At 46.7% G+C, this 25,339-nt stretch overlaps 1 protein-coding gene and 1 non-coding gene across 3 annotated transcripts in view; both read right to left on the reverse strand.

Moving 5' to 3' along the window:
• Nucleotides 1-17,223, reverse strand: part of LOC119968899 (suppressor of tumorigenicity 14 protein homolog) — a 71,762-nt gene extending 54,539 nt beyond the window's left edge. Inside the window, exons 1-4 of one of the 2 annotated variants that reach the window (XM_038801869.1) lie at nt 16,673-17,223; nt 16,003-16,147; nt 14,811-14,977; nt 11,158-11,228 (exon numbers count right to left, since the gene is read on the reverse strand). In XM_038801869.1, the coding sequence (XP_038657797.1) occupies nt 11,158-11,228; nt 14,811-14,977; nt 16,003-16,147; nt 16,673-16,765 (476 nt within the window). In that variant the 5' untranslated portion in view covers nt 16,766-17,223. Of the gene's footprint in view, nt 1-11,157; nt 11,229-14,810; nt 14,978-16,002; nt 16,148-16,636 lie in introns of both variants that reach the window. The other variant, XM_038801868.1, reaches the window with a different exon arrangement.
• trnay-gua lies at nt 12,082-12,169 on the reverse strand. The gene is given in 2 exon segments: nt 12,082-12,117; nt 12,133-12,169. It is a non-coding gene; the product is annotated as a tRNA-Tyr (tRNA).
• Nucleotides 17,224-25,339: the final 8,116 nt, after the last annotated feature.

Here is a 25,339-nt window from a genome sequence, read left to right on the forward strand (position 1 = left end):
CAGAACACCGGCGCAAAAAACCAGCGCCCCCGGCAGTGGGGCTGGCCGAAAGGCTTTCGCCGGTCGCCGCATGCGCCGGCAGTGACGTCAGCGGAAGCTGGACGCTGACGTCACTGCCGGCGCATGCGCGATGTGGGGTTCTCTTCCGCTTCCGCCATGGCGAAGGCCGTGGCGGGCGCGGAGGAAAATAGTGCAGCCAGGGTACTGGCCCGGAGTCTGAGCGGGGGGCCCCGATCGCGGGCCAGGCCACCGTGGGGGCACCCCCTGGGTTCGATCGCCCCCAGGACCCCGGGGGCCTGCTCGCGCCGCTGAGCCCGCCGTTCCAGAGGTGGTTTAAACCTCGGCGGCGGGAGAGGCCTCCCAGCGGCAGGAATCACCGCAGGGGTCTCTCCGATCGGAGTGGCGAGATTCCTGCCGCCGCCACTTGCCAGGTGGCGGAGAATCTCTGCCACGGCGGGGGCGGGATTTTAGGTGCCCCCAGGCGAATCTCTGACCCTGCTGGGGGTCGGAGAATTATTAAAATTGGCCTTCCCCCAGATTAGAACTTTGATTTCAGGCCCAACCTTGTCCTTTTCCATAACCATCTTCAATCTAATGGAGTTATGATCACTGTCTGCAAAATGCTCCCCACACTGATACTTCAACCACTTGCCCAGCTTCATTACCTAAAATTAAATCCAGGACCGTCCCCTCTCTTGTTGGACCTTCTGCATACTGGCTTAAAAGGTTCTCCTAGATGCATTTTTAGAATTCCGCTCCCTTTAAACCTTTCATACTATGGCTACCCCATTTAGTGCTGGGGAAGTTGAAAACCACCACTATCACTACCCTATTACTTTTATACTTCTCTGAAAATTGCCTCCATGTCTGCTCGTCTATTTCTCTCAGACTGTTAGGGGCCGATAGAACACTGCCAGCAATGTGATTGCTCTTTTTTGGTTTTTAAGTTCTACCCATATAGCTTCAGTTAAAGAGCCTTCTAAGATGTCACCATTCCTTACTGCTATAATTGATTTCCTGGGGCAGCACGGTGGCCTAGTGGTTAGCACAACCGCCTCACGACGCTGAGGTCCCAGGTTCGATCCCGGCTCTGGGTCACTGTCCGTGTGGAGTTTGCATATTCTCCCCGTGTCTGCGTGGGTTTCGCCCCCACAACCCAAAAATGTGCAGAGTAGGTGGATTGGCCATGCTAAATTGCCCCTTAATTGGAAAAAATAATTGGGTACTCTAAATTTAAAAAAAAAAGATTTAAAAAAATAAAAAATAAAAAAAATAATTGATTTCCTGATTAACTTTGCAACACCCCCTCTTTTACTTCCTTCCCTATCTCGCCTGAAGATCCCGTATCCTGGAATATTGAGATGCCAATCCTGCCCCCCTCCCCCCCGCCCCCGCCCCCCCTCTCAACCATGTCTCAGTAAAAGCAATGACATTGAGCAGCATGGTAGCACAAGTGGATAGCACTGTGGCTTCACAGCACCAGGGTCCCAGGTTTGATTCCCCGCTGGGTCACTGTGCGGAGTTCTGCCCGTGTCTGCGTGGGTTTCCTCCGGGTGCTCTGGTTTTCTCCCACAGTCCAAAGACATGCAGGTTAGGTGGATTGGCCATGATAAAATTGCCCTTAGTAACCAAAAAGGTTAGGAAGGGTTATTGGGTTACAGGGATAGGGTGGAAGTGAGGGCTTAAGTGGGTTGGTGCAGACTCGATGGGCCGAATGGCCTCCTTCTGCACTGTAAATTCTATGTAAACTCTATGTAAACAAGGTTACCAATACAAATAACTCACAAGAAAACAGAGGAAAAGGTCTGAAATTTCAACAGTAACCCCACAGCAAACTTTCACCTGAACACCTAACAATTCACACAGCCAGTGCTCTGGCCTCTTTTATCTGGCCCTTGGACGAGAAGAGTGAAAACAAAGGATGGTCACCTGCCCATGCGTCGACCTAAACTTTGCTGGGGTAATATAAAATTCCAGTCCATTGGTCTTTTAATACCATTAACTGGCGGCTTCATTGGCAGCGGCACAAGCAGGAGTTGGCTGAGTGCTCACCGACTGAAATATCATGCAAGTGCGTGATGCCGTCTGGACACGCGCCTGACATCTTGGTGTACGATTTTACATGGTTCCAGATTGAAGCCGCCTGCCCAAGCAATACAAATGCCTGGCCCATGACCCGAATTTTGGACCATAGTCTCTGAATCAAAAGAACAATATAATGTTATTATAATTGAATGTGACCATGTACATCAAGGCCGGTTAATTCAACCAGGATAAGATGATGACTGAGGAGCGAAGGGGATGACTACTGCCGGTGACTCACCATAGCCACTCCCAGAGAGTTTGCTGGAGAAAGGTCTGGCTGCCCAACACTACAATAGCCACGGACACATTTTTACTGACGAGTCCTGCCTTACTCACATAAAAAATATTACAATTGTAGAGGGTTAATTAATGGTGGGACCTGTTGGGGAGGGAGGTGGTATTTGCACTATGTTTATATTTTCATGTACATTGTTTATATTGCTGCTGTTACAATGCCAATAAATACCTCAATAAAATGTTTATACAAAAAAAATTACAATTGTGTGTTTCATGAAACTTTAGACAAAGTGCGACATAAGCTTATAATTGTCATCCAGAAATGGAGAAAGCTAACACCCTAGTGAACAAACAGAATGAACTGCTGATGATAATGATCAGCACACAGACTTTGATCTGCTCTATTTTCTCGACTCTGGCAATATATTTTTAGACGAGTGTGTAACAATTGCAGACAGTTTTTTGCCGCTGATACTGTGGCCTGGACTTTCTGTCCTTGGCACAGTTTATGCCCAAATGTCAACTGGCAGATTTAATCAAATTCATTGGCCCAATCCTCACACTGAACTCTCCACATGGGCGTCCCGCCCTACCAGCAACCCTTGTGTGATGACTCCTCAAATAGAATAGATGGTGCATGAGACAATAGTGAGGATGATGGCCCTCTCTGCTGTTCCACACCACAGCTCCCAATAGGTCAATATTCTGCCAGAAATTCCAGCAAATTTCAGCCCACAGTTTACTGAGACTGCGAATCCTATGTCGCAAGGGAGCGGCAAGTATCTTTTTCGCGGTGGCACAGCTGCCCGTTTAGTTTCCTGTTAACTTCACCCAGTGCAGATTGTTTTCCACTGTAATGGTCACATAGTTGTGCCAGGGGTCATAGATGTGATTCATGTCATCTTGGTGGGTGCAAATGACCAGAGTACAACATGTTGCACAGAATTTAATGCATGACACACACCAATTGGGATTACACCACAGTAGCCAACATTATGGTCATTTACATATTATAACTGAGCCATCAGATTTGTTGTCCTTGTTTTTTGGGATGGGGAGCCTCCATATCCACTAATTACCTGCCAACTAATTTCTGGCTGCTTCGACAGATGCAGCTGTTAGGTCATCAAAAAAATCTCATTGCACAGCCTAACCTAACAAGCAACACCTTCGTGGATTCTCTTCCCTTTCTTCCCAGGGAAACAAATTACAAGGGAAGGAATAATGATTAACTTGAGTTTGCATTGTTCCACTGCACTGACCTGTGACATTCAAATCAGCTGTTACCACAGCTGATTTTCCAGCAATTCTAAATGTCCATTTCACATTGGTGTATTTAAGAAATAAAAGTCTTCACCTCCAAACATCAGGAAGTGCCATTCAGGATATCCCCATCCCCAAATGTGTAATTGTAATTCCACCTGCTGGAAGCAATTGCTTTGCACGTTGTACATTGCAGCAACATTTCCCAATGTACAAAGGGAGGGAGGTGGGGAGGTTCTGACAGGATGGAACTTTCACTTATATTCTGCTTCTAACCATCCAATACAGCAGATGGCCAATGACAGAAAATCTAGGCTTGTTTAAATTGAACTATGTTTTTTTTTTCGTTTACGGGATGTGGGCGTCGATGGTTAGGCCAGTATTTATTGCCCATCCCTAGTTGCCCAGCAGAAGGTGTTGGTGAGTTGCCTTCTTGACCCGCTGCAGTCCTTGAGGTGTAGGTACACCCACTGTGCTGTTAGGGAGGGAGTTCCAGGATGTTTCCCCAACGACAGTGAAGGAACGGCGATTATTTCCAAGTCAGGATGGTGAGTGACTTGGAAGGGAACCTCCAGGTGGTGGGGTTCCCAGGTTTCTGCTGCACCTTCTAGGTGGTAGGGTTGTGGGTTTAGAAGTTGTTGTCAAAGGAACCTTGGTGAGTTGCTGCAGTGCATCTTGTAGATGGTACACACACTGCCATTGTTCGGCGATGATGGAGGGTTTGAATGATTGTGGAAGAGGGAGCAATCAAGCGGGCTGCTTTGTCCTGGATAGTGTCGTGCTTCTTGAGTGTTGTTGGAGCTGCACTCATCCAGGAAAGTGGAGAGTATTCCATTACACCCCTGACTTGCGCCTTGTAGATGGTGGGTAGGCTTTGGGAGGTCAGGAGGTGAGTTTTCCACCATAGGATTCCTAGTCTTTGACCTGCCCTGGTAGCCACAGTATTAATGTGGCTAATCTAATTCAGATTCTGATCAATGGTAACCCCCAGGATGTTGATGGTGGGGGACTCAGCGATGGTATTGCCATTAAATGTCAAGGACCAATGGTTAAATCCTCTCTTGTAGAAGATGGTCATTGCCTAGCACTTGTGTGGCGTGAACGTAACTTGCCACTTGACAGCCCATGCCTGGATATTGTCCAGGCCTTGCTGATTTTGGACATGGTCTGCTTCATTTCTGATGAGTCACGAACAGGGCTGAACATTGCACAGTCATCCGCAAACATCTCCACTTCTGACCTTATGATTGAAGGGAGCTCATTGATGAAGCAGCTGAAGATGGTTGGGCCTAGGGCACTACCCTGAGGAACTCCTGCAGTGATGTCCTGGAGTTAAGATGATTGACCTCCAACCACTACAACTCCAGGACAAGTATAGAGTCATACTTGTGCCAGATATGACTCCCATTGACCCTCGTTTAGCTAGGGTTCCTTGATGCTTTACTGGGTCAAATGCTGCCTTTGTGTCAAGGGCAGTCACTCTCACCTCACCTCTGGCATTCAACTATTTTGTCCATGTTTGAACCAAGGCTGTAATGAGATCAGGAGCTGAGTGACCCTGGCGGAACCCAAACTGAGTGTCTGTGAGCAAGTTATTGCTGAGTAAGTGCCGCTTGATAGCACTGTTGATGCCTCCCTTCATCACTTTGCTGATGATGGAGAGTAGACTGATAGGGTGGTAACTGGTGCGGTTGGCTCTGTCCTATTTCTTGTTTACAGGACACACTTGGGCAACTCCAGGTAGATGCCAGTGTTGTAGCTGTACTGGAACAGCTTGGCTAGGGGTGCAAGTTCTGGAGAACAAGTCTTAAGTACTATTGTTGGGATACTGTAAGGCACCTTAGCCATTGCAGTATCCAGTGCCTTCAGCCTTTTCTTACTATCACGTGGAGTGAATCGTAAGACTGACATTTGTGACGCTGAAGACCTCTGGAGGAGACCGAGATGGATCATCGACTTGGCACTTTTGGCTGAAGATTGTTGCGAATGCCTCAGCCTCGTCTTTTGCACATACATGCTGGGCTCCTCCATCATTGAGGGTGGGAGTATTTGTGGAGTCTCCTCCTCCATTGAGTTGTTTAATTCTCCACTACCATTCACGGCTGGATGTGGCAGGATTACAGAGCTTAGATCTGATGTGTTTGTGTGGACTCACTTAGCTCTGTCTATAACTTGCTGCTTCTGCTGTTTGGCACACAAGTAGTCCTGTGTTGTAGCTTCACGAGGTCGACACCTCATTTTTCGATATGCCTGATGTTGCTCCTGGCATGTGGTTTTGGCTGTTTCCTGCTTCAAGTTTATTCGCTGTTAACTAGCAACATTTAAATAACCTATCATCAAGAAGTAAACATTTCTCCAGAGACATATGAAGAACTGAAATTTGCGACATGTTTGACCATAGGTTAAATAAAAAACAGGAAAAATCGCAGGGCCACCATCCATTATTCAAATTGGGAGCAATCTTTCCCAGCAGGGGGAAGATCTACATGGCAGATTAATCTGGAATCCTGCGACAAAGGGCTGCTCTAAAATTAGGCAGAAAAATGTTTCAAGGTGAAAAGTGCTGTGAACGTTTTGAGGTAGGGAAGCAGCAGAGGGAGGCTGGAACAGCTGAAAATGAAGGAGTCGGAACTGGGGCAGATCTCCCGGCAGAGCTGGCATGGTCAGGGATTGGAAATGGGTCAGGTCTGGTGGACCAAGTAATCCAAAAGAGTGAAAGTGTAGTTTGCGCAATGAATTCAGGAAAGCAGTGAACTTGCACTTGGGTAAAATGTTAAATTGTACTGAGCTGTGTCAGAAAGGAGCCAGAGAGCACCAGGAAAGGAAATTGAAGGAGAGACTATCAAGGCAAAAAGGAATGGCTAGAGATGGAGCTCAGAACAGAGTTGCTGCCAACATAGGTGGCTCTTCCATTTTCTTTCCCTTCTCGCCCCTCTTCTCTAATCCCTCTCCTCTAGTCCCTCTCCTCTTTCCCCTCTGCACCCCAGTGTCTCCCGCTCCTCAGTAAAACCTTCCTCTTACTCCAACAATTAGCCTGAAGGTCAGGGGCATGACTTGGGAGGACCAAAGAAGTGGGGATGGGGGAACCTATGGCTGAATGAGCTTGCAAATTGGAGGAGAAAGTTTATTTCATACCCCTTTTCCACAGCCCTTCTTTCCCCCATCTCCAGTGCCAAATGTGAAGAGATGACGGGATTTCTTTCTCACTACTGCTTCTTATCCCTCTGCTTCTCTACCTCAGTCCACACGTTTAGAAACCTTCCCAAAACTCAGGTTCTAAACAAGGTTTTTGGTCACTCTCCCACTGTCCAAGCATGATTGACTGTCCATTCATTTATTTCTTTTGTCTACATCTCCCAAAAAGCAATCTGGGATGTGTTTCTCTTAACCATATTATGTACTGCAAATTATTCAACCATGAAGATGGTGGGGAGCGTACATACAGACCACTGAGGACTCAATTTTTTGTATATGAAAAAAATATCCTTTCTCAGTTTAATTTAACCCATTTTCCATATCGTTTGTTAATTTAGTTTAACACTATCTTCCATTTAATAGTGCCCCAAAAACTGCGATCAGAATCAGAACACCCTGTGTCCAACGCTGATCAGACAGAAAGCTACCCATTTACGTGGATCGATTGAAAAGGATCCGTCTTCCAATCCACGATACATGAAAAGTTGCTCAGCACAGGAATCCTCACAGAGGGCAGCAAAGAGTATCTATTCTCACAGTTTTATGACACTATCTGGCGAAATGTAAATTTAAATGTTCACTGTGAATGTTAGTGATGGGTGATAGGCGAATGTTCATGAATGAGTGAGTGGGCAGGGTTCTAGGATGAGGTAAGCGTAAATGCGGATAGGGTGGGTGAGTTAAGTGGGTAAGATGGCAGTTGGCTGTGTTGTAGGGTAGCAGATGGGTGAGATGAGGGGTGAGGTGGTAGGGTGGCAGGTGGGTGAGGTGGCGAAGTGGACAGCCACCTCACCACCTGGTGTAGTTTGGGCTGATCGGCAGGGTTGTCAGTACAGGGTGCGGGTACTTTGGTGCTGTAGGCTACTCAGATTAAGTCAGGGCAGTTATAGGGTTGGAGGAGTCGGGTGGTGGGAGATAGTGATATCAACTTGGGGATGGTGGGGATGTGAGGTAGTGGGGGCTAGTCAGGTCGAGTCAGGAAGTGTCAAGGGGGAGCCAGGAGATGGGAATAGTTCAGGGCAGGAGATTTGGGAAGTATTCAGGTGATAGAAGCTGGTGAGGTGGGTGGGAGACAGTTGGGCAAAGGTGGGATGTCAGGTTCTAGCCAGGTCTGATTGAGATGGGGTGTCGGGAGTTCTGGGGTTGTCAGATCAAGGAGGGAGTTGGGAGGGGGTCAGCTGTATAGTTACCCAGATGTTAGACTAGGAGCTATTTGTCTAACATTTCCTGGGTAACTATCTATGTAAGTAGATAAGAACTGTCAAAAGTCTCTGGCATTAACTCAGAGTCAGAGACTTCTTCAGAAGCTCTCAGAAAGCAGAGGAATTCCCAATTGGAAATTCAAACATCCCAGACATTCCCACAGAGTCAGTGCATTGGGACTTCCGCAAAGTCCCGCAGCACTTCCAGAGCATTATGTTCGGTCTCTGAAGATCTGGAGACTGAAAAATCTGAGCCAAGTTTTGTTGCCATTGCTGTTATTATGCATTCCACAAGTTTCCTTTTGCCTTTTACTTCTTCATTCTGTATGGTGACATTATGTTCAACTTATGTGGTCAGCCATAATCTTAATGAATGGTGGGGAAGGCCTTCTGCTCCTATTTTCTATGATTTTGTGATGTAACATAATCTGAAACACCGATAACATGAAACTCAATTCTTTGAAGCTGTGGGTTGGATTCTGCACAGTTGCACCAACAGAGAAACTATGGCATAAACAACAGTTTGAGAGTTACAACCACAAACTTTTCTCGGCTTGCCAGCTGTGGAAGATTTATGCAAACGAGCTAGTGTAAAATTGTTTTTTTAGCCCAGTATTTGCTGAGTACTGATGATTCACTGGTACCCAGTAAAGATGGCAGCAGCAGCCCCCCCCCCCCCCAACCCCCTACACACACACACACAAACCCCCTCTGTCATTGTCTCCAGAATCATCACTGAAAAATGCCTGTTTTGCTGCCAGAAGTAACAAAGAGTAAAACTGGGATATCAAAATACTGGCCCAAACTGTATTTTTCCTATTGAAAGCCTAGCATCAGCATTAGAAAGGATGGCTCCATCATTTTCAATATAAACCTGAATAATGCTTTTTTAATACAACTAATTTGTATGCCTTTTATGTTCTGACAAAGTTTGGGAGATGGTTACATATTTTTAAGACAGTCACATTTTGTGGCTAGATGACTTTACAGTATTTAACTTTCAATAGTTCTGCATTGAAATATTTTTAGAATGATTGTTTTCTGGTTGACTGAGAACAAAAAATTTAAATGAAAGTTTGCTGACTCTGCTTAAATACTGTCTCGTAAGCCTGAATACGTAGCAGTCAAAAAGATTTTCCCTTTTTCTTGAACAGCATACTCATCAGCTTACAAGAATTTAACTTCCTTTTACCATTGCGAAGCATGTTCTCAGATTTCCCGTTCGCCTGAATGCAGAGAATAGGAAGGTGCACAGACATAGGGCGGAATTTACCAACCAATCCGCCATGTGTTTTCAGCAGCAGAAGCAGCCCACCAGTGGGATTTTCTGATCCCGCCATTGTCGAGGGGATTTCCCGTTGACTGCACCCCTCGTCGCTGGGAAACCCGTGCGCTGTCGGTGGGATCGCTGTTAAATTCCACCTATAGGTTGGGATACTCCCATCTGGGGCTAAGTCCCATGGCGGAGGCAGGATTGGAGATAGGGAGTGTTTCCCGCTAGGAAGGCTGATGGGGAAAACATGCCATATGTTCCAACATCAACCTAATTAATTATGCGTCTATGGGTTTAACGCCATATTCTGTGGTGGGGCGGGCTTGATTGTCTGTGTTCCTCCATCATATCTGGGTACCATATTCAAAAGGTGCCCAACATCACTGACGCACCAGTGAAGAAAGAAAGTGGACTTCCTGAAGAAAGACGGTGGATCCCCAGGAACTCTCTGAGGCTGGAAGATGGAACTCCTTGATGACATTGAAGCTGAAAGATCCACCTGATTGATGTTGCCCCACCCACTGCTGTGGCGTTCCAGGGTCCTGGGTCACTGGTCTTCATCCCGAACTCCGGAGGCAGTCCCAGGCAATCTTCAAGTAAATCTCAAGGTATGCAAGCCACATTGTTCCAGACATGTTCTGGACAGGTGTGTTTTCCTGCTGGCATCATGAGAATGAGGCGTAGGGGCAAGATTCTACTTGGACCTTCATCTGCATCCCACCAGCAGGATGCAAATCAGTTTTATGCCAGCTACCAGCGACCTGCCATGTCTGGCACTGGGGGGGGGGGGGTGAAATTAATGCCGCATAAAATGAATGTTTGGGTTTCCTGCCATAATTCCACCCCCCCCCCCCCCCCCCCCCCCACCACCACCACACCTGCCATCAAACTTCAAACTTACCGGTGGGGGAATGGGAGAATTCCATCCACTGGGGCCAAAAGTGTCACAAGTTCCAGCAGTTGTCTGTGCTGAAATCAAAATTAAAATTGGTGAAAATCTGCAGCAGTCAGGCTGCACCTGTAGAGAGAGCATTAACTTTTTGGGTTGATGAATTTTCGGCAGAACCAGTTTGTCAGTTCCGATGAAAGGTCACCGACCTGAAACATTTACTCTCTTTCACCCTCCACAGATGCTACCTGATCTGCTGCATATTTCCAGAATTTTTTGTTTTTAACTTAGATTTCCAGCAAACATAGTATGTTGCTTTCTACAATAGTGAGTAGTGCTGAGCCAGCCACTCTTAATCAGAATGATTTGGAGTTCTTATGATGTCGTATTCTCAGAAGCTCTAATCATAATAAAAAGCAAAGGTTTCTGCCTCTGATTGCCAGGCAGTGACCCTGTTGAAAGCATGTATTTGGGAATTCTTTTTATGTACGTGGTTGGTTGGGTAGGCAGGATTTGATTCTGGTTTGCTGTCCCATATATTGTATGGCTCACTGACAGTGAGTTTCCAGGTTCATCGCTGATAAATAGCCATTGCCCTAAGGTATTGGCGGCTGGTACCACTTGTGAAGCCGCAGTCCTTGAAATAGACCTGTGCAATATTCATAGATTTACCAATATCTCAGTTTACCAAAATTGGTTAGGATTCCAATCTCCCTCACTATCAAGGAAACATCGTAACATGCTCCAGCCTAAAACACTCCGTCATCCACACACACAAGGCTTTTTAGGAATGCTTATGCCAGTTGTCCTTTTCACTGTCATCATCAGAAGTAAATCAGGACTGACCATTACCTCATTGAAAACATTACAATGTTATAATCACACAAATACGGATACAAAAATGGATAGCTGGTTGTCTACTTCTAGTTTCCAGGATTATGCACACATATATTTGCAGGCAATTAGGAAACATCACCGACTACAAGCCATTAATGTTAAATATTCTGCCTTACCTAAATGAGAATACGTCACTATCCACAAAATAATATCCAAGAGCTGGTGATTTGTTATATAGTTGGCACAGCTGGAAGAAGAAAATTGTTATTGAGCATTGCCAGTCACAAATCCAAATGGAAATAGCAAAACTTAAGAATGCAGTTTTTACAATACTACAAGATAAAGGAATCATACATAGAAACACACATAGAAAATAAAAGCAGGAGGAGACCATTCGGCCCTTCAAGCCTGCTCCATTCATTATGATCATGGCTGATCGTCAAGTTCAACACCATGATCCAGCCTTCCTCCCCTATAATCCCTCGATCCCTTTAACAGCCCAAGAGCTATATCTAAGTTCTTCTTGAAATTACACATTTGGCCTCAACTACTTTCTGTGGTGGTGAATTCCATAGATTCACGACTCTCTGGATGAAGAAATTTCTCCTCACCTCAGTGCTAAAAGGTTTACCTCCCGACATGCTGTTAGGTAATTTGGACATTCTGAATTCTCCCTCCGTGTACCCAAACAGGCGCCGGAATGTGGTGACCAGGGGCTTTTCACAGTAACTTCATTGCAGTGTTAATGTAAGACTACTTGTGACAATAAATATTATTATTATTATTATTATTAAGGGCCGACACCACCATGGGGCTGTTGGTATACCTAACTGGGGAGAACAGGAGAGGGTGCCGTTGCCAAGGTCCTTAAGCGCACCCCCACACAGGAGGCCTCTCACACCTGCAACCATTCCTCCCCCCCTCTCCTCTGAAAAAACGTCTTTGGAAGGAATATCGGAAGGGACTGGAAAATAAATAAAAATCTTGGCAAAATGTTAATTTTGATAGTCTAGACCCTCACCACCAAGGGCATCCCATCTCTTTAAATTCTCTTTTACCCTCTCTACCAAACTGGCGAAATTCCACTTATAAGGGGGGCTTCCTTCGAGCTGGAATTGAACCAGCGACCTAAGGATGTCAGGTTTAATCATCTACAGTCCTCCACTCTACCAGCTGAGCTATCGAAGGAGAGACCCAAATTCCACTTATGCATTGTGGCCCACTCATGGGCCACCTGAATACCCAGTTCTGCCCATGGCGTCTGCACCGACCCACTTAAGCCCTCACTTCCACCCTATACCCGCAACCCAATAACCCCTCCTAACCTTTTTGTACACTAAGAGGCAATTTACCATGGCCAATCCACCTAACCTGCACGTCTTCAGACTGTGGGAGGAAACCGGAGCACCCGGAAGAAACCCACGCAGACACGAAGAACGTGCAGACTCCGCACAGACATTGACCCAACGGGGAATCGAACCTGGGACTCTGGCGCCGTGAAGCCACAGTGCTAGCCACTTGTGCTACCTATGCTCCCTACCTTCCCTTTCAATGCCCTTTCACTCTCTTGTTGCCCAGAGTGCAATATCCAAAGGTTCAATAACCAATGCAAGCAACACTGGGGACAGTGGGCATCCCTGTCTCATGCCCCTGTGCAATCTAAAATATCCCAACCTCCTCGTGTTCATCCTCATGCTTACCGTGGGGGCAGCATACAGCCAGCGCACCTACGAAATAAAGGTTGGCCCAAACCCAAACCGCCCCAGAATCTCAAACAATACCTTCACTCTACTTGGTCAAAAGCCTTCTCCATGTCCATTAATATAATAACTTCCAGCACTTTATCCCAAACGGAGTCATTACCACATTCGGCAGTCTCCTGAATTTGCACAATAACTGCCACCCCTTAACGAAACCTGTCTGATCCTCAGAAACCACCTCTGGCACACACACCTTCAGCCGCCTCGCTAGCACCTCAGCCAACAGCTTCACCTAAATCAAAACTCTCCCTGCCTCCAAGCTCCCCTCAAGTCCGGGCCCACCCAAAATATCCGTCCCCTTCATCCTCTTCTGCATCCAACCACAAAGTCCCTATCATCACCAGCACATTCCCCTTCCCCATCCCATCCCCCCAAACCCCTCCTCCTCTCCCCTTTAACACCACCCCTCAAACCCACTCCCAACTCTCCCCTCGCACCTAACTACTCCACCCCATCTCTGGCTACACCCCGAAGCTCCCTCTCCCACACTGCTTTCATTTACTAGCATCTTCTGCCAGCATGGCAACTTGCACTTAGAGATCTACACAAATAACCCCACCCAAACCGCCCAAACTATCCCTCCCCACTCTGCTTCACCCACTTTCATCCTTTGGAAAGCCTCTGCACTCCCCAGCAGGAGAAAGATCCCCGAAACTCGGAGCCATCCCCCCATCGACCAAACAAAAGCAAGACCAGCATGTGCAAAAAGATATCATAACAATTACAAAACATATCGAGATAGAAACAAGAAAAGTTCTCACCATTAGCTCTTCCCCAAACCATGTTCCTTTACAAAGTCATTTGCCTTCTCCGGCATCGTAATGTTCCTTGTCCTTAAAAGTCACCCAGAGTTTGGCTGGGTACCACACCCTAAACTGGACCTTACTCCGAAAGATGCTGCCTTGGCCTTGATAAAATCCATCCGCTGTTTGACCAGGCCGGCCCCATGTCCTGGTAAATCCGAATAAGACTCCCCTCCCAGCTACAGTCTCATGTCGACTTTGCTCATCTCAGAATCCTCTCCTTTTCCTGAAACGTATGCATCCAGATGATTACCACCCGGGGTGGCTCACCAGCTCTCGGCCTCTGTTGTAGTGACCAGTGGGCACGATCCACCTCCGGGGCCTTATCGAAGACCCCCTTCTCGACTAGCTTCGCGAACATCCTGAAGATGTAGTCCATGGCACTCAATCCCTCACCCCTTCGCCAGCCCTACAATTCTTTGATTCTGTCACCTGGACCGATTCTTTGCATCTCTTTCCAATAATGCCGAAAATGTCCCTTGATAAAATTTATCAACTGCTCTCCAGGCAGTGGGGTAGGCGATGACGATGCACCAACTGCGCCATCTTTCAGTTGCTGCGCCACGCGGATCCTCCACCTCTTGAACCAAGACTTTACTCGACTTTTGCCAAATGTTGTAGCCTGCCGACATTCCACTTTTGGGGGAGAAATCAACTCCCTCCACTTATTTCTCACTTTTTACAAGCAAAGCGGCCATTAACCGGTTAGAAAGGGCCAAACTCTCCAAGCAGGAGCCACCTTGTGTGCAACCGATCTGCTCATGGCTGCCACTGGAAGTCATGTTTATAGGTTTGAAGGAAAGCAGAATGGTATGTGTGTAAAGTGAGCTATTGTCAATACTGGCAAGCATTGAGGGAAGGAAAATGTTAGGCAGTCTGGGGTTGAGTGGACCAGCAGAATTGTTTCATTTCAGCTGTGTTCAAAGTAGCTGATCTGGTGTGAGCTACAGCATTTTACACCACTTGACAGCACTACACATCGGACAGCAAGGAAAGTATTACAGAAAGGGTTTATGTATGGCATTTTAATTGATCAGTTGGGCCAGTTTGCAGAAAGGTTCTGAACGAGTTAGGTAAATTTAATGGGATTAAACAGTGGAGAGAGCAATAATGGTTTTTAACACAACAAATAATTAATTTCTTTTAAAATTATTATAACAAAGCATTTCAGATTATTAAAGATAATCTGCAGTTTTGCTAAATTAAATATTCAAATTGTAATCAAAAATCTAGATTATATAGCTTTCGTATTTCTGAATTACTTACCATCATCTTCAACACTTTTGATAAGTATAAATAGTTTTTAGACTGAGGTATCATTAGTTCAGGTGTAAATGAATGTTTGGATATTTTCATACTTCCAACATAATATCGAGGAATTCCATAAATTTTGAGCTTTGGATCAATAAAGTCATCATCAAATGGAGTAGCTCCTTAAAAAAAACAGGAGGAAAACATGTTATCAAATATCAGCCCAGAATGTGCATTTAAGAGGTTTACTCGTGTCGAAGATTAAAGCGACAAGTTATAAACCCAAAAAGCAATCAGTTACCAAATGCTTGTTCAGTGGTGCATGCTACAACAAATCTGATGCTGCCTGGCAACAATACTGGAGTCATTTGTGTGCAATAACATGATTACCAAATGACAACCAGCTGTATGGCTCTTTTTCCTCTCCATTTTCTTTTAAAGTGCAAAGACTTTCACTAGAAAGTTATTACGTGTCCCATCCATGTTCCTTGGATCATTGTAAGTTCTTGGAGATGTAAGAATGAAAATTGCAGACTTTACCTTTTTTTGAGTTACAAATCCAGGGCTCAGAGTGTGGACAGGGGCAAACCCCTCATCCAGCTCCTTGCCTGCTCCAAAAACCAACTCAAATTCAAATTGATTCCAATTCATGGTCCCCACAAGAGAGACATGCCAGATCTGAGGCCAAAGGCAGAGCAGACTTTAATTAGTTTATAAAACAGGTATTTTGATTCTGCACACTTCCACCGGCAGATCTATCTAAACCTGTGCCTGGAAATGTCATCCGTTGGTGCATCTCATTGTGGGTAACAAAGACAAGATTGGCCAGGGTCTCTGTTTCTGACCGTTTCAAAATCAGGAGGCGTGTTCTCTGAGATTTAGATGCCTGTGGTGGAATAGGGATAAAACTGAGTTGGCCGGCCCCCCTGGGAATGCCCTCAGCTGGGTGAGGAGGGAAAAAAACAAAAGGTTGACTAAAATCCTCAGGAGAGCAGACTGTCAGTCCCTTTATAACATCCTCAAAATAATCGTGGCTTTAAGTGCAATTTTAATAGAAGTAAAGACAAAGTGTGAGGGGCAAATCCGACCAACAAAAAATAATCAAGGACAAATTTTCAAGCATCAGTGAATTGCAGCATCAGTAATGAAATTTATACAATAAAAAGATGCAAGTTTAATTTAATAATGATACAAAGATTCCACTTACTTATGCCAAAAATTACAATGATTATGGTTATTAATATTACAATAGGCAGTAGAATAAGCATCCACACTTTAAACCTCCAGCAGAGTACTTTATTGCAGAAATTCTGAATCTGCGTATATCTGGAATGTCGACTGTTCCTTACAATCTGCAGAAAGAATTACAATAGGAAACCAGATGATTAAACAATTTCTAGATCACCCCCCCCCCCCCCCCAACCACAAGTAATACATATCTGAGCCCCTACGCGATTGACCCTTCTACTTCCTGCTCTAAAGACCTCTCCCTGGTCCTCTGTCTAACCCCCCACCACCCCTCATTACCATTTGTGACCTTGCTGTGCGCATTTCGAGCTCACGGATCAGCCTGTATAACGACAACCCCTCCCCACACACACACACAGGATCATTCCTGGTTGAGAAGTTGTTTGGGGACTTGAGGAGTTCCTTTCAGATTTACACCAATTTAACACAGTCCTAACCGGCCACTGGCTGCCCCAGTGCAGGACCATGAGAGTATCCAGTTCACTTCGCTAGTGACACCAGGAGAGAAGAGAAAGGAGATGTTTCGGCCAGAATAAAACCTCCACGGGAAACCGCCCCCCGATGTGAGACGAGTGAGTGAGCGGGAGTGTTACCTCTCTGGAAGAGTTCCCAAAGTGTCCCCAGCTCACCGGGCAGCACGACTCCGAAAGCAGGCTGTGCCCCTGTGTTTGATCTGAGCTGCCCCGACGCTCGTTCATGGGTATCGATTCCGAATCTGCCATCTTCCAACCTTCTCCTTGGTAGGAAAGACGAAGCGCCACTTGGTTTCACTTTTCAATATTAAAGTTTCCCAGAGCGTTTGTTGGCTGACTTCAAAAACCCGGAAGTCCGGGCTTCAGGTGAAGTCCAGCCTAAAACTTGGAGAAAAAAAGTTTCGCAACAACACCCCCAACGGAAAACACAGAAGTTAAAGCGAGTTCTGATGAGCAAAGAATGATTAGCACCCAGATAATCGCCCTTGAATTGCTCCGTGTTGTAGGAAGGGTGGGTCTTGCTCTCTCCCCCTCCGATTCCTGGGTGAGGTGGTTTCCAGGAATGAGTTGATGCGAGTCACACCTCTTGGCGGAGATCAACTGGAACTTGCCCGTTTACTCACTGGAAGGGGGGCAATCCAGAGGCTGGGTGAATTGAAATCATATTCTGTTACAACAGGCGAGGGTCTCCAAATCTGTTACCCTGGATGAGATCCCTCGGCAATCTCCAACTTGTTCTACTCCCGGGTGCAGATTGATGTTTTAAAAAGGGAGCCAATTTAACCAGGCTTTCTTTAGTTATAGAGTGACTTTACTATTTACGAATCACAAGAAAAATAATCAAATACACGCACGTACATTTACACAGGTTAGAAATGATTGAGTCCAAAAGTAAGTTGAAAAATATGTACAGATCAATATTTCACCTCTCTGTGAAGAGTGGATTGTGAAGGGTTGCCATTGCGATTTGTGATTCCAGCGGTGCTGACTTCAGCAGTTGAATAGTCGGTTTTGGGATACCAGGGTTTTCGAGTTTAGCTGATGCTGCCAGACCCGCTGAGCTTCTAAACCAATTATGGAGTCTTGATCGATTCTTACTTTAAAATGTACAAGAGAAAAAGCTTACAACTCTTTGCCGTCCGGATATATAAAGGACTGGACAAGACAACTTGATAACAGCTATTTTATTTTACAACTTCTACAAAGACAAGGATCATACAATTGACAATGTAATTGCTGGCTGTAATTACAAGAACATAATGCAAAACACCGCGGATATTGGAGATCTAAAATCTAAGTACAGAAAATGCTCAGTGGATCAGATAGCATTTTAGAGATAGAAACTGAGTTAATGTTTCAAAATTACAGTAACCGCCTTCATTTCAAATTTCACCACAGTATAAAACTGATATTTTATTTATTCATTCACTGGATGTAGACTTCGTTGGGAAGGCCAGCATTCATTGCACATCCCTAATTGTCCTTGAAAAGATGGTAAGGAGCCACCTTCTTGAATTGAACTGAATGCCTGTCTGGACCATTTAAGAAGACATTTAAGAATCAGGAACATTATTGTGAGATTGAAGCCACATGGAGACTCGACCAGATAGGAACAGGAGGACATAGACAAGCCAAAATAATTTTTACAACAGTACATGGTTTCACAGTAACCATTACTGATACTAGCTTTTTATTTGAGATTTAATTAATTCAATTTAAATTTCCCAGCAGTGTAAGATTGAAACCCTGGCCCTGGATAAGTAACATAAAAACTGAAAATGTAGGAAACACTCAGCATTGGCCCATAATTTCCAGCTTTCCCAGAGTTGCATCTCGGGGTACCCTGGGGAATCCCTCTCGGACGTTCCCACCGAAGCGTTTACCCAGCAATTGCCCAGAAGTGCTAACTTCCTCTGGACAATTGCGCCGGACTGGGAACCATCCGACAGAAGCGATTGAAATTGTGAACTTTGGATGGTTCTGACAGTTTGACTCTGATAGTTACTCCGAAAGGGTAAGAAGGAAAAACCGAACTTCTCCCTTCAGAGTAACTATTTACACACCCAGATCCAGCCCTGCACGGATACCTCTACACCCCCCGAAGCTACTGCACCACCCCCACTAAACACCTCACCCCACAGCGGCATTCCCCATCTGCAAAGGAGTATCCCACTCCCCCTCCCCTGGCCTGACCCCCACACAACCGGCCCCAACTCCACACCGGCCTGACTGCACCCCCCAACCAAACCACCCCATCTGACCTGAACAACACCCCTCAACACAACCCCAACAACACCCCTCAACGCGACCCCAACAACACCCCTCAACCCGACCCCAACAACACCCCTCAACCCGACCCCAACAACACCCCTCAACCCGACCCCAACAGCACCCCTCAACCCGACCCCAACAACACCCCTCAACCCGACCCCATCAACACCCCTCAATCTGACCCCAACAACACCCCTCAACCCGACCCCAACAACACCCCTCAACCTGACCCTAACAACACCCCTCAACGCGACCCCAACAACACCCCTCAACCCGACCCCAACAACACCCCTCAACCCGACCCCAACAACACCCCTCAACCCGACCCCCAACAACACCCCTCAACCCGACCCCAACAACACCCCTCAACCCGACCCCATCAACACCCCTCAATCTGACCCCAACAACACCCCTCAACCCGACCCCAACAACACCCCTCAACCTGACCCTAACAACACCCCTCAACGCGACCCCAACAACACCCCTCAACCCGACCCCAACAACACCCCTCAACCCGACCCCAACAACACCCCTCAACCCGACCCCAACAGCACCCCTCAACCCGACCCCAACAACACCCCTCAACCCGACCGGAACAACACCCTCAACCCGGCCCCAACAACACCCCTCAACGCGACCCCAACAACACCCCTCAACCCGACCCCAACAACACCCCTCAACCCGACCCCAACAACACCCCTCAACCCGACCCCATCAACACCCCTCAATCTGACCCCAACAACACCCCTCAACCCGACCCCAACAACACCCCTCAACCTGACCCTAACAACACCCCTCAACGCGACCCCAACAACACCCCTCAACCCGACCCCAACAACACCCCTCAACCCGACCCCAACAACACCCCTCAACCCGACCCCAACAACACCCCTCAACCCGACCCCAACAACACCCCTCAACCCGACCGGAACAACACCCTCAACCCGGCCCCAACAACACCCCTCAACGCGACCCCAACAACACCCCTCAACCCGACCCCAACAACACCCCTCAACCCGACCCCAACAACACACCTCAATCCGACCTAACAACACCCCTCAACCCGACCCCAACAACACCCCTCAACCTGACCCTAACAACACCACTCAACGCGACCCCAACAACACCCCTCAACCCGACCCCAACACCCCTCAACCCGACCCCAACAACACCCCTCAATCTGATCCCAACAACACCCCTCAACCCGACCCCAACAACACCCCTCAACCTGACCCCAACAACACCCCTTAACCCAACCCGAACAACACCCTTCAACCCGACTCCAACAACACCCCTCAACCCGACCCCAACAACACCCCTCAACGCGACTCCAACAACACCCCTCAATCCGACCCCAACAACACCCCTCAACATGACCCCAACAACACCCCTCAACCCGACCCCAACAGCACCCCTCAACCAGACCCCAACAACACCCCTCAACCCGACCCCAACAACACCCCTCAAACCGACCCCAACAACACCCCTCAACCCGACCCCAACAACACCCCTCAACCCGACCCCAACAGCACCCCTCAACCCGACCCCAACAACACCCCTCAACCCGACCCCCAACAACACCCCTCAACCCGACCCGAACAACACCCTTCAACCCGACCCCAACAACACCTCTCAACCCGACCCCAACAACACCCCTCAACCCGACCCCAACAACACCCCTCAACCCGACCCCAACAACACCCCTCAACCCAACCCGAACAACACCCCTCAACCTGACCCCAACAGCACTCACTCCCATCGGTGTCCATCTCTCCATCCTCCAAAAGTTTGAAACCTCCCACCAACCAATGTTCAAATCCCCAACCCCCCGGTGTAAAATTCCCCCACCACCCTGATAGCTGAACCAATCTATGAACATATCTATGTCCAACTCCAACTCCCCCCCATGACTGGGATCTCCCCCCCCCCCCCACCCCACCCTCCATATCTGTGTCCCCCATCCAAGTCCCATTTGCTTACCTTAGAAACTCACCTTCTTCCTCTCAATACGACTGTTAAACTCACCTGTATTGCGGCAGCCGTAGGAATGGGGGGGGGGGGGGGGGTGGCTTGCCCACCTCCACTCTACTCCTTCTGCACTTCACCATTGGAGCCAGGTCATGCTCACCTAGCCTGAGTCAGGAAGCTGGGACAAGACAGGCGCTTAACAATTTAAGCTCAAGTCAGTCTGAAGTGGCAATTTGGGGTTAATTGTCATTCCAAGCAAGTTATGGACCAATATTTTGTATCAAGCCGATGACCCTTCATTTCCATAGAATCCACAGAATTCCTACAGTGCAGAAGGAGGCCATTCGGCCCATTGAGTTTGCACCGACCCTTTAATATATCCATTACTGTCCACTTTGAATTTTGTAGTTTGAAACCTGGGTGGGATTTACCGACCGCTCCGCCGTGTGTATTTGGCAGCAGAGGCGGCCCGCTAGTGGGATCTACCGACCCTGCTGTTGTCAACGGGATTTCCTTGTGACTGCTCCTCTCATCGCCTCCATGGATATGGAGGGACCCAGTTATGGAGGATGTGCATGGGACCGGAATTTCCCGTCAGTATGAACAGCCAGTAAATCCCACCCGTATTGTTGTGGAATCTCTTCTGGCCTCAACCCTATCACAGACCATTCATTCTCTTATTTCCTGTGAAACAGTAATTGTATGCTTCCAGTCATCTATAGCTTGAATGATAATCCGCAACCTCTGAGCTCACCAGCATCGTGTTGGGGAGGGTACCCCAAAGTTGGACTAGGGAATCCCTTCCAGACATTCTCAGTAAGATTTGCATGGCAATTGCCCAAAAGTACAAACTTCCCCGGGCAACTGACCTGTACTGGGAACTACCCGAAATGCAATTTAAATTGCTAACTTCAGGTGGTTCTGATTGGATTGTACCAATATTTACCCAGAAAAAATTAGAAAAATTAAAACTTCTTTTAACTTCTGGGTAACCAATGCACAGACCCACATTGTCTGTACCCCGCCCCAGGACTTCCCCATCCCTACAAATCCCCAGTGTACACTCTGCAACCCCTCCATGGGACACCCCCACCCCTTGATACCCCAGGGTTCTCCCTTGATAATCCCACCACAGAACAGCACCATGCCGACCCCCCCCCCCCCAGCCCGACACTCAGCCTCATGCCGCAGAAGCCTGACCTCACCCGACCTGCCTCGAACACCTGCCCTCTGCCCTCCCACAAAGAACCAACCCGATCCGACTTGCCCACCCCACAACCTGAACATATTTCTGATACCTGTCCTGCCCAAGGCCCGACTCAACCCCTTTGAAACCTGACACCAGACACCTAACTACCTCCATCAATGTCAACCTTGAAGTCTTACCCCCCAATGGGACCTGACCGCCCCCCCCCCCCAACATGATTGCATTGCAGGCCGGGGGCTGGGTGTGTGTGTGTGTGTTGGGGAGGGGGTTGTGTTTGTGAGGGGGAGTAGGGATGGTGGTGGAGCAGGGGTGGTGTGGGAGTGAATGTTATGTGGGGGTGGTTTGGGGGTGAGGGTGATATGGGGGGGGACACACGTACCACGGGGAACTGCAACTCAACAGCGTCTCACTTCCTTGCCCAATGCCAACCTCCATCCCGGTGACTGCCCTTTCCTCGGGCCTTCCAACCACGTCCAGGGCCCTCTGCACTGCCCGGGTGAGGGGTCGCAGGTCCGGCGGTCCCCCACCAGTCGTCTCCCGCTCCCGGCAGTTATGGGTGGCCTTCTCCTGGGGGGGGGGGGGGGGGGGGGGGAGAGAGAAACGGAAAACGCACAGTATGAGACAGTCCAACGCACGCAGCCAAGGGGGTAGGTAGCTGATGGCTTCAGTAGCCAGGGCACCCTGCCCAGAAGGCCAGTATTGGTGCTGACATGTGGTGCAGTGTGGGGGTTCAGTCACCTTTCTGGGGCTTGGAGGAGGTTGGGGTGAGTTACGGGTGTGTAGGACAGGGATTGGTGCCAAGGGCACAGTTCTGCCTGCTCACCCTGGTCGCCCTGAGGAGGTTGTGCTGTTTTTTACGGCACTGCCGGCCGGTCTGAACGGTGTTGCTGAACGGGGCTGACTGCCTCTGGCAGCTGCGCCCAGATACGGCAAATGGCAGGCAGCCTCCTTCCCGGGTCGGGGTACTGAGTCACCCGTCTCTCCTCCATGGCGTCCAACATGGTCTCGAGCTCAGCGTCTGTAAATGGGGTGCCGCTCTCCTCGATGCTATCTTGTTGCTGGGATGGTGTGTGTGGGGTGTGCAGTGTGTACAGTGGCGGACTGGGTATAAAAATATTGGTTGCCAGGAGACAAAGGGGGCCCACTCACAACTACAATGCTATCATTTAATTTTCATAACGAATAAATAAAATTTTCAAAAAATACATATGGATAAAAGGGTACAATTAAAATTTTGTGGAAAAAATGTGTATTTCTTAGTAATTACAGTGTACATGTACTGCACATATTACTGGCAGTAGATACCAAATGTAAATACAGAATGTTATAATTGAATTTTTAATTTATTTATTTTTAATTTTAAGTAATTGGTTGATATTTTTAAATAGTTTACTGCACAATTTACACATTAACAGATAGTTCAAAAGCACAATAGAGCATTGCATGCAGTCCACTATATTAAGAGCAATCATTTGTGTTCGCTAGATGATTGTGCAAATCTGCCAATAATTGCTTCTGCATCCAATTAATCTAACAATTCCTTTTCAATGGATAGCAACATGTATGATTCCAAATTCTCCTCAGACAGCGAATTTCTTAACCTTGTCTTTATGATCTTTAGCTTTGAAAATGTCCTCTCATATTGGACTTGAGTAACTGATAGTGTGCAGATGACTTTATAAAGTTCATAAAGGTTATCATATGGCTTGTCATGAAGTCTGTTGGATGCCAGAATTTTTAGTACACACGATGGACAAGTGCTGCAAATTTTACAATTGTTGCAACTGGAATCCATATTCTCACCATCATTAAGCAAAGCTTTAATACATCAAAGTTTGAAGCAAAAGAAAACAATTCCAATATTACTTGATCTTTGCTGATTTGTGGAAACAGCTTAATAATACCTTCCAATGCTTCATCTTCAAGGCCCTTCTCTGCAATAGTTTTAAACTTTGCTGGGTCCGAGCAGGACAAATCTTTATACAACTGTTTGTGTTGTACAAAGTGTGATTCTAGTGACTGGACAATGCGATCCATTATTAGGTTAAACACATTTACTCGAAAATCAGCTAGAGAATCTGAGGAATTTCTTTCATCATCAAGAAGCTCATCTGCCATTCTTTTCGTCTTCCTCTGCCTCGTAACTCGCAATGCTGTTTCCAACGCATCAATTTCCAATGTTTGATTTTCATTCATATTCATCTGTGAAATCCTGTCATTACATTTATTTACAAATTCCAAGGCCTTGCTGTGAACGTTATCAAATGTTCTTGTCTGTTCCTTCAACTTTGTTGTAGCTGAATCTACCAAACTCCATGCAGTAAACATATCTAAACCACTTGTCTGTAGATAACTTGATAACGGGGTTGTCGTTTCAAATATATACAAGTAAGTAAATGCTGTCAATATGGTTTCAAACTTTAGAAGACTTTGAAGTAAAACATTTGCTTCATGTTTTGTTTTTGCATCAAACTTTTCTGAATCTTGTATCATTGATAAGCATGTCAATAGATTTACAAAAGTACTGGCAGCGGCATCATCAAAACATCCAAATATAGTTGTTGCTGCATTGGATTTTCCTGACCATCTGGTCTCACCAATTAGCTTTAATCGTTTCATTTTTTCTTGTCCTAGATGTTTTCCAACAACTTCTATCCATACAGCCATTTTCTTGTATGATGCTTTCACAAAAGTTGCTATATTCTGGAGCAAATTGAAAAAAGAAACTGCAGGCACACAACATTTTGTTGTTTCAGTTATCACCAAATTCAAGACATGGGCATAGCACCATATATGAACATGTTGATCATCCACATCAGCAATTTTACTTTGTAAACCATTATACTGGCCATGGTAGCTTGCAGCGCCATCTGTGCTATCAGATAAACATTTTTGGGGGTCAATTTTAAGATGCTGTAATGTTTCAATCAATAGATCAAAAAATCCCTGTCCTGTACCATCATTACTTGGCACAACTGAAAGTAGTCGCTCACAGATAATACCTTTAAGCACATACCGAATAATAATGCTAAACTGGTCGATGGATGAATTATCTTGTGTTGAATCAACCTGAATAGAATAATATTTTGCTTGAGAAACTTCATGACTAGTTCTTTCTTGTATCATATTCTTCATAATTTTGATTAACATGTTTATAGTTGTTTTACTCAGGTATGTAACAAGTCCACCACGGCCTTTACTTTGAGCCTTTCCTTGTTGCTCTAATCGTTTGATTCTTTGTTTAGACTTGTTTTGCACTGCAGAAACATGAGCAGCCATAATGGGGTGATTGGGGTCATATTTTGCCCTCAACTGCACTGTAGCTAAAAAATTGCCATGATTCAGAACCTCATTATCTAGAGTGTAGGCCGATTCAT

This window comes from Scyliorhinus canicula, chromosome 7, assembly GCF_902713615.1.
Source record: "Scyliorhinus canicula chromosome 7, sScyCan1.1, whole genome shotgun sequence".
Taxonomy (NCBI): Eukaryota; Metazoa; Chordata; class Chondrichthyes; order Carcharhiniformes; family Scyliorhinidae; genus Scyliorhinus; species Scyliorhinus canicula.